This window comes from Heptranchias perlo, chromosome 31, assembly GCF_035084215.1.
Source record: "Heptranchias perlo isolate sHepPer1 chromosome 31, sHepPer1.hap1, whole genome shotgun sequence".
Lineage (NCBI taxonomy): Eukaryota > Metazoa > Chordata > Chondrichthyes > Hexanchiformes > Hexanchidae > Heptranchias > Heptranchias perlo.
In genome coordinates, this window is record NC_090355.1 from 13,858,849 (window position 1) to 13,872,019 (window position 13,171).

Below are 13,171 nucleotides of genomic sequence, written 5' to 3' on the forward strand. Positions count from 1 at the left end.
GCTGACTCTTTGTAAGAGCATTCCAATTAGTCCCATTCCCCCGCTCTTTCACCGTAGCCCTGCAAATTTTTTCCTTTCAAGTATTTATGCAATTCCTTTTTGAAAGCCACAATTGAATCTTCTCCCACCATCCTTTCAGGCAGTACATTCCAGATCATAACTACTCACTGCGTAAAAAGGTTTTTCCTCATGTCACCTTTGGTTCTTTTGCCAATCACCTTAAATCTGTGTCCTCTGGTTCTTGACCCTTCTGTTAATGGGAACAGTTTCTCTTTATTTACTTTACCTAAACCCTTCATGATTTTGAACACTTCTACCAAACCTCCCAAACCCACGACCTCTACCACCTAGAAGGACAAGAGCAGCAGGCACATGGGCACACTGCCACCTGCATGTTCCCCTCCAAGTCACGCACCATCCCGACTTGGAAATATATCGCCGTTCCTTCATCGTCGCTGAGTCAATATCCTGGAACTCCCTTCCTAACGCACTGTGGGAGAACCTTCACCACACAGACTGCAGCGGTTCAAGAAGGCGGCTCACCACCACCTTCTCAAGGGCAATTAGGGATGGGCAATAAATGCCGACCTTGCCAGCGATGCCCACATCCCATGAATGAATATAAAAAAAATCAAATCTCCTCTCAACCTTCTCTGCTCTGAGGAGAGCAACCCCAGCTTCTCCAGTCTATCCACGTAACTGAAGTCCCTCATCCCTGGTTACCATTCTAGTAAATCCCTCATCCCTGATGCCATTTAGTTTATATTGCCTCTCCTCGTTCTTCCTGCCAAAATGTATGACTTCGCAATTCTCTGCGTTAAATTTCACTTGCCATGTGCCCGCCCATTCCACCAGCCTTTCTATGTCCTCTTGAAGTCTATTACCATCCTCCTCACTGTTCACTACACTTCCAAGTTTTGTGTCATCTGCATATTTTGAAATTGTGCCCTTGAAAAAGGTTAAAAAAAACTACAACACTAATGGTTATTAGTCGTAAGTGCTAATGTTTTAAGTGCTAAAGTCAACTATCGCTAACTGTCCAAAAATACTTGAGTTTCAGTATCGGGTTATGCAAGTGCCTCACCAAACCAGCACATTTAAACAGATAATTACATTCTGCCAACATATTGTTGGTCAGTTGCTGATCATAGATCTCTGTCGTTCAGTGAGTCCTATTAAGAATGGACATACGTGATCTTTATTGTACTATTAGTGTTATTTCTTTACGTGATATCTATCGTAATGTATGCTGGATCAATCACCTCAATAAAAACCACAAATGCCCAATCAAGATTCAAATATTGCTAGAAGCCAGCCATTATGATTTTTTGTAATTACTCCAACTAATTGAAGTTCAGAAACCTGTGAATATTCTGTTCTGCATATATTATACATTTTTCATAGTAGCAGATAGCAGTTATATGCAGAACACGTCCATTAAAAAAATTAGCCATAGCTTACTGCAACACTAATTATGCAAGAACAAGTTTTCTTATGAATGAAAAGAAAATTTTTTAAGAAAGCTTTGCAAACTTAATCAAAATTTGTTCTGTCATCCTAGGTTAACAAATACAGTAACCAAAACTCAAATGTGTTGACAGAAAACAAGTCTCTCAAGTCAAAATCAAATACCTTGCAGGAATAAAACCACACAGAGTCTTTTATTCTGTCACCATGGTGACCCAATCCAAAACACAGGATTTTTTTTTGTCACTAGCATTTTACTATACAAGTTCCCTGAAAACAAAGCAATAAAGAGGGTAAATAAATTTCATTCTAGGATTCAATTCTGTATTTAAGAATTAACTGGTGCATGATAGGTAAATTAAATTAAGCCAATTAAGGTGCACCAAATCCATTTGAAAGACCTGTGTCCAAACAAATTACAGTACTAAGAACTACTCAGTTTGATGTTATTCCACATCAATTTGGCTTGTATGTACAACTTATGGGCCTGTTCAAGACAGTTTAACTGCTGTTACATATTCTTGGAATAAACTGTTTTGCTGTTGAAATTCTCCCACAGTACTGGAACTGTTATTAAATATGTATATAACTGGTGAAAAATCCCAGGTGTACAAATTCCTACAAAAGCAGCATATGCTCATCTGAATGTAACCATTAATCCAGTCCTTCAGTGACATTTATCATCAGAAACATCCTTACAACACACCGTAAGTGGCAAAGAACTCGCCAGTTTAATTGACTACGTAGTCATTGGTTGATTTAGTAATGGGCATCACACTGTGCCTAATACACCCCAGTTTGATCAAAGCTACTTACCATCTTTGGACTGAACTGATTATGCGACAATTCGCCGACAAAGGTCAGTTTGCTTGGTTCTGACTTTCGAATAAGGTTCTTCTTGACACCCTCTATGGCGTGCAGATAGTCTTCTAATAAGCTGACAATTAAACATAATGATGCAAATCAGCATAAGCTAGTCAAAGATGTGTCTATTCAAATGTACCATCCAAGCTATTAATAGGAAAATCGGTTAAATGACACCCTGACAGCGATAAGTGTTGGTATAATATATAGCACTGGAACTTGAAGTTGCTTCCCCATAAATCATCCTAGTAGCTGGTTAGAAGGCACTACTGATCGAGACTTTCAGTGTCTCCTCCGCACGGTCACAAACTTCAAAAATGATAAAAGCATACAAGATGAACTAGGAAGAGGGGGTGAGAACTTGTCATAAAAAAAATTGTAAAATTTTATACCTGGTAATAAATCGTGCAAACGAAACTCAGGAATGTAGTAGTGTGGAGGATAGTTATAGACTTCAGGAGGACATAGACAGACTGATGAAATGGGCAGACACATGGCAGATGAAATTTAACGCAGAGAAGTGTGAAGTGATACATTTTGGTAGGAAGAATGAGGAGAGGCAATATAAACTAAATGGTATAATTTTAAAGGGTCTATCGGAGCAGAGAGACCTGGGGGTGTATGTACACAAATTTTTGAAGGTGGCAGAACAAGTTGAGAAAGCGGTTAAAAAAGCATATGGGATCCTCTGCTTTATTAATAGAAGCAGAGTACAAAAGCAAGGAAGTTATGCCACACTTCAGGGAGGATGTTAAGGCTCTAGAGAGAGTGCAGAAGAGATTTACTAGAATGGCATCAGGGATGAGGGACTTCAGTTTTGTAGAAAGACTGGAGAAGCTGGGGTTGTTTTCCTTAGAAGACAGAAGGTTAGGGGGAGATTTGATAGAGATATTCAAATACCTCTAAATAGTTTTGCTAGAGTAAATAAGGAGAAACTGTTTCCAGTGGCAGAAAGATCGGTAACCAGAGGGCTCAGATTTAAGGTAATTGGCAAAAGAGCCAGAGGTGACATGAGCAAATATTTTTTTTACACAGCGAGTTGTAATGATCTGGAGTACACTACCTGAAAGGATGGTGGCAGCAGATTCAAGGTAACTTTAAAAAGGGAATTGGTTAAATACTTGAAGGGAAAAAATTTACAAGGCTTTGGGGTAAGAGCATGGGAATGGGACTACTTGGGAGAGCTCTTTCAAAGAGATGGCACAGGCACGATGGGCCGAATGGCCTCCTCCTGTGCTGTACCTGGTATGATACTATGAAAGGAATCACTGAATGTTAATTATCTACCTAAAACAGCAACGTTTTTTTAATTCATTCACGGGATGTGGGCATCGCTGGCAAGGCCAACATTTATTGCCCAACCCTAATTGCCATCGAGAAGGTGGTGAGCCGCCTTCTTAAACCACTGCAGTCCGTGTGGTGAAGGTACTCCCACAGTGCTGTTAGGTAGGGAGTTCCAGGATTTTGACCCAGTGACGATGAAGGAACGGCGATATACTTCCAAGTCAGAATGTGACTTGGAGGGGAACGTGCAGGTGGAGGTGTTCCCATGCGCCGAGTGCCTGTATCCTTCGAGGTAGTAGAGGTCCGCAGGTTTGGGAGGTGCTGTCGAAGAAGCCTTGGTGAGTTGCTGTAGTGCATCTTGTAGATGGTACACACTGCAGCCGCGGTGCATCGGTGGTGGAGGGAGTGAATGTTTAAGGAAATGGATGGGGTGCTAATCAAGCAGCCTGCTTTGTCCTGGATCTTGAGTGTTGTTGGAGCTGTACTCATCCAGGCAAGTGGAGAGTATTCCACCACACTCCTGACTTGTGCCCTGTAGATGGTGGAAAGGCTCTGGGGAGTCAGGAGGTGAGTCACTCGCCGCAGAATACCCAGCCTCTGACCTGCTCTTGTAGCCACAGTATTTATGTGGCTGGTCCAGTTAAGTTTCTGGTCAATGGTGACCTCCAGGATGTTGATGGTGAGAGATTCGGTGATGGTAATGCCGTTGAATATCAAGGGGAGGTGGTTAGACTCTCTCTTGTTAGAGATGGCCATTGCCTGGCACTTGTGTGGCACGAATGTTACTTGCCACTTATCAGCCCAAATGTTATATAGTGTTAATAGTGTTTTTAACAGGAAAATCACTGAAACTCTGTTATAGACCAGTTACATTACACTGTTTGCATTGATGTGAAGTCATTTCAGCTTTATAGCGGTGCAAACTGTGAAGCATAACACAGGAGTGAAGTTAACCAGATCAAATTCTTGCAAGACACATGAAAGCACCTTCAGGAGACACTTAACACTGCTTCTGCTTTGCACTAGCTACAGCTCCAATTACAAAAACAAATTAAGAAGTTGCCAGACTTAACAAATTGGTTTAATCTTTTTTATTCATTTATTTCGGAGATTTCAATAGAAAGATGAAAGAAATGAGAACATTACTACTGAAAGCCACTCTGGTTGGGTTAATTTAAATTCTGTATTACTTACTCTGCCTCTTTCCTTCCTCCCTGGATCCACTGTTTAAGCAGATACTCATAGTAGCTGTCAGCCCGGGCGCCGAGTGTATAAACACCAAGATGGCTAAACTGTCCAGAGTTAGTGTTTATGAACATTGGCACTAATCCATCCTTTTTCCCTCCAAGTTTGTGAATACGTTTCATTACTTCATCTACTGCTGTCTGTTTTGGAGGGGGGAGAAAAAAAAAGATCAATTCATTTGGGAATTAGAGAAGTTAATTGATATAAAAGAAAACCCCATTCGATTGGAACTCACTTTCTCTCTACAAGTTCAGGCCTACAAAGATATAGAATAGCATGAGATCCAAATGATACTCAAATACTTGTGATGGAAGATGGTGACGGACAGGAGGAAGAACTGCGCACATTCTGTGAAATCACAGAGCCTGGCTTGCAACAGGCTGAAAAAAACATGTTCCTATAATACCAACTGCAGCCACAATGTGGTGCTGTGCAAATGTGGAGTCACAGATTTGGAACAAAATAAAAAGAATAGAAAAAGTGAAAGAAACACAAAAGCATGAAATAAAGCAAAAGATAAAAATGGCAGAGGTAAAAAAATAAATGTTTACTGATTCACACCCATGCTTCTATCTGGACCAGTGACTTGAAACTGGAACCACCAAATTTTTAATACTTAACTGTTCTCATCCAGTAACAAGAATAGGGAAATAATTTGGCACTCCCTTTACATCCAAATTTGCATATACGATGAGACAATATAAGCACATCTTAAAAGCCTACAGATACAAAAATACAGCTTTAAACCAAATCTAGAATAATAGTTAGCAAAGATATTTGAAATGGCATAAACATTCAGGGCAAAATGGCATTGCAAATGGCAGTTACAACGGTTTGAAATGTGGGTGTTGGAGGTACAAACGGAGACTTTGTGACACTGGTTTTCTGGTTGTTGGTCCTTGTTAAACGTAGCTTTCTCCTACCTGGTCACTTTAAGTGAGATTTTGATTGCTTGTGATTCATTGGCTTTGATTAACATGAAGTTTGAACCAAATGTGATTTATTTTTTGTGCGACATTTTGGGCATGTGTAAAGGGCAAATGTAATGATAATATGGACTGCCTACAGCAGGTCAGTATGCTTTTTTGCTGTTATAGATCTCAATTTACAGCACAGAATCAGATCCAGAGTACTATTTAAGGTTCACTGAAGATAGCTGACTTTCATTTAAAAAAGCATTACCAAGAGATTAGGTATAATCTTACTCTTCCTTGCGTATATCTGGAACTTACATATGTATATATGTTAGAATAGACTAGATTATCATTTAAGTGAAGATAAAATTAAACTTTCTTAATAAAAATATAAACAATTAGAATTTTAAAAACTACAAAAACAATAAATATTGTTCAGAACAGAATTTAAGCACGAAACGTATTAAATTTAAAAATCTACAGGAAGCGACATAATATTTTTGTAACTCATTATTTTATAGGCAAAGGTGAAAAAGTCTGACATTAAAATATACTGAATACAGCTCAGAATACATAGAACTGTCAGCATTGACAGAGAATGAGAGAGCAAAAGTCATTAAGCAGATCAACCTAACACTAAATTATAGATCTTCTCAGTTGATAAATCACATTAAGTGTCTAATCTTAAAGATTAAATTCAAGCCATGGATGCAAGATCGGGTAAAGCAGCAGAGATTTGGAATCCACCATACCTGGTACTTATCTTCTTTAGTGAGGCGGCTGAGCTCTCTGAACTCCAGCTGAATGCTCGTCACTTCTGCAACTGTGCTGTCAGAGGTCCAGCGTGGAGGATGGGCAGTTCCACGGCCAATATTTACATCAGAATACGGAATTTTGGACGGAGTGCTGAAAGCTGGCAGGAGACGATTCCCCAGCTCACTCTATTGGTTCAGGAAAAAAAAACATTTGACTGGTCAAAAAACACCTCTACATCATTGGTGAGCGAAACCTCGAAAATAAGAGTTGAGTGTAGAGTTTAGAGTGTAAGAAAAGCACTATACAAACTTTCCTAATAATAGTATAATGCTTTTCCCTAACAAGGTTTACATCAGTTTTGCTGTGAACAAAGGCTCTCTGTCAATCCAAAACAAGCTTTTTATGACCTTGTAAAAGAGAAGGCCTCTTTTTTAGTAATTCGCACCTGGCGCCATCCTCATAGTATTGTTTATAAGTTAGGAAAGGGGAGTCCTCTCTAGCTTTATTATGTTTCGCTTGAAGGTAAGAGTTAGTGGCAGCTCAGAGACCACTAATCATGAGGGAGGTGGTAAAGCTAAATGTTATGTGTATAAGGGAGTAGGATTAATAGCAGCCCCATGGGAGAGAGAGGATGATTGATGGGAGGCCCTTACAGAGCTAATTGTCTCAAAACGTGTATAAAGTTGGGTGCTTTTTGGGACTTCTTCAGAACATTCTTGGAGCAGGTCTGGACTGCTCAATCAATCAAAGCTTCAAAAGTGCACTTCAAAGTTTTGGGACAGTAATCAACTTTGTTAGGTTGCATTCAGCTTACTAGTATCTTTGATTGTACTCTTGTATTTTAACCTCTGTTACTTGTTATAACTTCTTAGTAAAGCCATTATACTTTGGAACAAACCAGCTTGTGATCTTTTGATTAAGGACTCGAACAGTAAAAGTATTTTACTTACACAGAGGATCTAACTAATCTTGGATTTTAAATGAACGAGTAAAATATTAATTAGCCCCAACGTTAAGGAATGGATGACTGAGCTACTGACATGGTCAAGTTCAAAACAATTCTGAATAAGGTCAAAGGACAAATTAAAACAGACAAATCAATCAGGGCCATGAATAAAAACACAGCAGACAAACCTAGGGAGTAATAGTATTAACTATCCTTTAACCAAAACCAAGAGAATACTTGCAAATAAAACACAAACAAAATTAAAAAGTGCTGTTGATAATTTTCAGTCCATTAACATTTACTCAATTCCTTTCTTATCGCATGTTGAGGCTGAACTTATTTTGTCATCAAGATTTCTGAGAAATAAAATCTTGGTTGAAACTATGTCACTACACTGCACATTTTTTTTAAAATTAAGATTTGCTTCTTAAATGTTAAAACAAATATGCTCCTCCCTCATTCTAACAAGGTCATGAGATGCCAAGCATTTTGTGTAAAAGGAGGTAAATGCCAAAAGAAAACACTCAGAAAATCAGAGGGCAGATACAAAGAAAAATAGGGGAAATCACATAGGAGTGACAATATTTAAAGGTAACTTGCTCCGACATCATTGGCCAGGTAGATGGCAGCAGAAGCAACGTTGAGAGCAGTTTCAGCAGAAGAGCTTTAGCCTGTGATGGTTAGATCTCATGGACCAAGCAGCGGATAGATGATGGGAACAGGTTCAGCAGGAATGGTAATATTATATTGGGGCATTCTCAAGACACCTGGGGAAAATTCTTCACTGAGGTTATGATGCTGTGACAAGTAATTGCCAAAAACTATGCAATGTCACTCCATGACAAATCGCTTGCCCCAACTATTGAGAACAAAGCATAAAACAAAGTTGACTAAAATTGAAAAAAAACACCCAGGAGGCTTACTGTTCGTATATTAGATGGTTGGTTGCAACAGTCACAAAGATGGAACTCTTCTGAATTGATTCTGCTGGCTTTTGAGACGACAATTCCAAGGGCACCAGCAGCCTTTTGCCAACTTGCCCAGTGGCTATTTTTCACCTAGATACAGTGTAGAGGCCATTTTAGCTAAGCCTGATACTCCTCTCACCTAATGGAACCATAGAGGCTTACAGCACAGAAGGAAGCTATTTGGCCCATGATGTCTGTGCTGGCTCTTTGTGAGAGCATCCAAAATTAATCACACTGCCCTGCTCTCTCTCCATATTCCTCTGCTTCAAATATTTGTCCAATTTTCCCTTAGAAGAACCATTCTCTATTGCAAAACATTCCACGCTCCAACAAGCCTCTGACTAAAGATATTTTTCCAAATTCTTCCCCATCCTCTTAGTTACTAATTTAAATTGATGATCCCTTGTTACTGATTCCCAACCAAAGAAAATAATCTTTCCCCATCAAAACCCTTCATTAGATAAAGAAAAACACTATTAAATCTCATCTGAGCCTTTTCTGCACCAATAAAAATAGACCAAGTTTCTCAAGTTTATTCTCATCACTATAGTTTCCCATGCTGATGTTCACACAAAGTGCACTTTTCAGGAGGAGTTCTTTAGGTAATGAATCCTGGTTAATTCTACCCTTCCTCCTCCCAGCTAATCAAAACAGAACACCCCAACTGTGACTCCAACTAAGATCACCTAACTAAGCACAAACTGGAAATCAATTCTGGGATCTTCTGTTCTGAATGGTCAAGGAGGTGCTTTGGCCACTAAGAAACCAGGGAAATTCCCAGGTTCAGTTTTATTGACTTAATGGCAAGAATCATTATTTTCAAAGGAAATTATTTAGCTGCTTTGGATCTAATTCACAGGAGAATAATTCATGTTAAAAGTTCATGCTCTGTGAACATTCCATTGATATACCGGCTACAAATTTCCTTGGGAATTCTGCCCTTACTTCAGCAGAACCTATCGTAAAACAGCAGGGACCCAGTTACCCCAGGTCAAAAACAAATCCAGAAATTCCCAGTTGACCTTGTAAGGGGCGGAACCTTCACCTGCCCCTTGTATGATCAATGTCTTTGGGGGGCGGTTGCAGGAGCACGGACGCCCTATGCAAGGAGTTCCCACTTCTCTGGCTCAGTCAGGACCAGTATGCTGAGCGAGCCGAGTAGCACTGGCTCGATGAGCACAAGTGGGCCTCACCTGGGGGTGCGGGGGCTGTTCCAGCAAAGGAGAGTTACCTGGGCTCTCAAAGAAAAGGTTAAGCTGCCTCTTTCTAGGGAAAAAAAATTACATTCGGCCCTTCACACAGTGGATTGGAATTGTGGGGTCTGCGGAATGGTGGGGCATCTTAGGCACCCCCTAAAGGCAGGCAGGAGCCAGATTTTCCTAGCTACATGAGCCAGAGATGCTCCTTCCCATGTAAATTAGGTGCCCACCGAATGGCCCCGTAAACTCTGGCAGGGTCAGCGTCAGAGGACAGTCTTGATGTGACTGCCAGGATCTTCGAGAGGCAGATTTTCGAGGCCATTTTCTCCACATTTGTGATGAATTGTTTTATAACAAATTTCAGTATAACAAACCTGCAGCTTTGACATAGTGACCACCTCATACCATCATAAATGTGAGTAGATAGCAACTGCACTAGGCCAAAATTCTGAAGGACAAAATTAGTCTCCACTTGGAGAAGCAAGGATTAATCAGGGATAGTCAACATGGCTTTGTCAAGGGAAGATCATGTCTGACTAATTTGATTGAATTTTTTGAGGGGGTGACTAGGCGTGTGGATGAGGGTAACGCAGTGGATGTGGTATACATGGATTTCAGTAAGGCCTTCGATAAAGTCCCCCACAGGAGACTGGTCAAGAAGGTACGAGCCCATGGAATCCAGGGTGCCTTGGCACTTTGGATACAAAACTGGCTTAGTGGCAGAAGGTGATGGTCGAAGGTTGTTTTTGTGACTGGAAGCCTGTGGCCAGTGGGGTACCACAGGAATCGGTGCTGGGTCCCTTGCTGTTTGTGGTCTACATTAACGACTTGGATATGAATGTAAAAGGTATGATCAGTAAGTTCGCTGATGATACAAAAATTGGTAGGGTGGTAAATAGCGAGGAGGATAGCCTCAGTCTGCAGGACGATATAGATGGGTTGGTCAGATGGGCGGAACAGTGGCAAATGGAATTTAACCCGGAAAAGTGCGAGGTGATGCACTTTGGAGGGACTAACAAGGCAAGGGAATACACAATGAATGGGGGGACCCTAGGCAAGGCAGAGGGTCAGAGGGATCTTGGTGTGCAAGTTCACAGATCCCTGAAGGCGGCAGAACAGGTAGATAAGGTGGTAAAGAAGGCATATGGGATACTTGCCTTTATTAGCCGAGGCATAGAATATAAGAGCAAGGAGGTTATGATGGAGCTGTATAAAACACTGGTTAGGCCACAGCTGGAGTACTGTGTGCAGTTCTGGTCGCCACACTACAGGAAGGATGTGATCGCTTTGGAGAGGGTGCAGAGGAGAATCACCAGGATGTTACCAGGGCTGGAGCGCTTCAGCTATGAAGAAAGACTGGGAAGATTGGGTTTGTTTTCCTTGGAGCAGAGGAGGCTGAGGGGGGACATGATTGAGGTGTACAAAATTATGAGGGGCACAGATAGGATGGATACTAAGGAGCTTTTTCCCTTCGTTGAGGGTTCGATAACAAGGGGGCATAGATTCAAGGTAAAAGGCGGGAGGTTTAGAGGGGATTTGAGAAAGAACTTTTTCACCCAGAGGGTGGTTGGAGTCTGGAACTCACTGCCTGAAAGGGTTGTGGAGGCAGGAACCCTCACAACATTCAAGAAGCATTTGGATGAGCACTTGAAATGCCATAGCATACAAGGCTACGGACCAAATGCTGGAATATGGGATTAGAGTAGACAGGGCTTGATGGCCGGCGCGGACACGATGGGCCGAAGGGCCTCTATCCGTGCTGTATAACTCTATGACTCTATTACTATTTTATATTAGCAGTTTCTTTAACATCAGGCACAAATAACTTCAAATAACCTTGCTTCAAGTTAACAGCTTAATAATTGCAGGAAATAAAAATTCTTACTGCTTTATCCAGGAAGACCTTGTCACTGGTTAGATTGTACGTGCTGAGTAATCCGCCTAGAATACGAATTGTGGTCTCGAACAAATTCACATCCACGTTTTTACCAAGATTCAGTTCATTAATCACCCATTTCTTAGCTTCCTCAAATTCTAAATTTATTACAAAATAATAAGTTAGTTATGTACACATTTGGCTTTTAAAAAGGAAAAATTAAAGAGAGATTAGACATTTACAAATATAATAACCTGACTTGATACCAAGTGTAACCTTCTGCAGTATAAAATGCTCAGTTTAACTTGCTAATTTTTTTATTGCCAATTGTATTCTCTCTGAACTAAACCACAAATGTACTTGTCAATTAAAAGGTTGTTCATTTGGATTTTTCTCACTGATGAAATGAGGCACAACAATGCTGAGTAAAAGGAACATTTGGCAGATAGATTGACAAATGCTCCAAGGTCTGTAGGTATCCCACAGCCACTTGCAAAATGAATTCCTTCTACATTGCCTCAACACTGTACTTTAACCTCAAACTAAGAATGACATCCCTTGAACTGTTCTGGGAGCTCCCTGAAGTGAAAGAACAGTACAAACCTTGTCAATCCCATTTTCTAAATGTAAAAAGCACAAGTACAGTACAATAATAAAGAACCTGTGCTTTATAAGTAAAAGATCTTGATTTCTCCAACTTTCCTGAAGCTTACTGTTACAGACAATCAAATGTCTAAGGAACAGCATGACATTTCTGTTACACAATTCAATTAAATCACCTTCTTTTTGTCCCAAAATCCACATTGTGTCCAAGGCATCAACCAGGGTCAATCCTAAACCAAACCATTCACTATAAGTCTTAGAAATGGGCTTCAGTTCATCGTGACCCCAGGCGTACTGTTTGTATCCCTTCCATGCATGCTGGAATGCTTCTATCACTGCCTTCTGTCGCTCGTTTAAAGCTCCTGTAAGAGAAGAAAACCACATTAAAGAGGCTGCTGCAGTAATTGTGCTATTGTTAATGTGCTACAGTTTATCTACAGATCACTACATTAAAGTTTTTTTTTAAAAAACTACTTGCATAACTCATGAATCTAAAAGGCATAGTTTCAAAACAGGCCAGTTTACTCTTCGCCTGCCCCTACCTATTATGTCTCCTTTGCTCCCTACCTCTCCTGATTGTTGTTGGGGTTGGGTTCTACTTTTGCTGGCAATTTTCCAATACCTCAGGTTTAAAGGTTTGCAGGCTATTCAACCAAGCTCAATCCTGTTGTTCTCCTCATGGCCACAGGCAAACACTTTCCAGCAGGAGTATCTGAACAGTAATCAGAAGTAGGAATCTCGAATGATTTTTTTCCTTTTTCCTGGTCAAATCTGCAGATGATACCAGACTAAAAGGGCAATGGAATTGGAGGAGGCAACTCAGAAATTACATGCGTTGGACAGAATATTTAGTGGGCAGAAAAATGACATTTGAAATGTAATACAAAGGCAAAATACTCCACATAGGAAGAAAAATTAGGTAACATGTGTACTCCCTGAATGGTACTGAAATAACTAAGAATGAAGCCAAGAGACCTGGGAGTCTTAGTAGATTCAAACGCTCAATATGTCCAACCAATGCAGCAATTAACAAAGCCAATAGAATGTTG

General features: G+C 40.4%; 1 protein-coding gene across 8 annotated transcripts in view; it reads right to left on the reverse strand.

Moving 5' to 3' along the window:
• Window positions 1–13,171, reverse strand: part of man1b1b (mannosidase, alpha, class 1B, member 1b) — a 51,106-nt gene that overhangs the window by 12,810 nt on the left and 25,125 nt on the right. For all 8 annotated transcript variants that reach the window (XM_067969601.1, XM_067969600.1, XM_067969599.1 and 5 more), the window contains 5 exons: window positions 12,299–12,484; window positions 11,529–11,677; window positions 6,527–6,715; window positions 4,810–5,000; window positions 2,284–2,404 (listed from right to left, as the gene is read on the reverse strand). In XM_067969601.1, coding sequence (XP_067825702.1) covers window positions 2,284–2,404; window positions 4,810–5,000; window positions 6,527–6,715; window positions 11,529–11,677; window positions 12,299–12,484 — 836 coding nt within the window. The remainder of the gene's footprint in view (window positions 1–2,283; window positions 2,405–4,809; window positions 5,001–6,526; window positions 6,716–11,528; window positions 11,678–12,298; window positions 12,485–13,171) is intronic.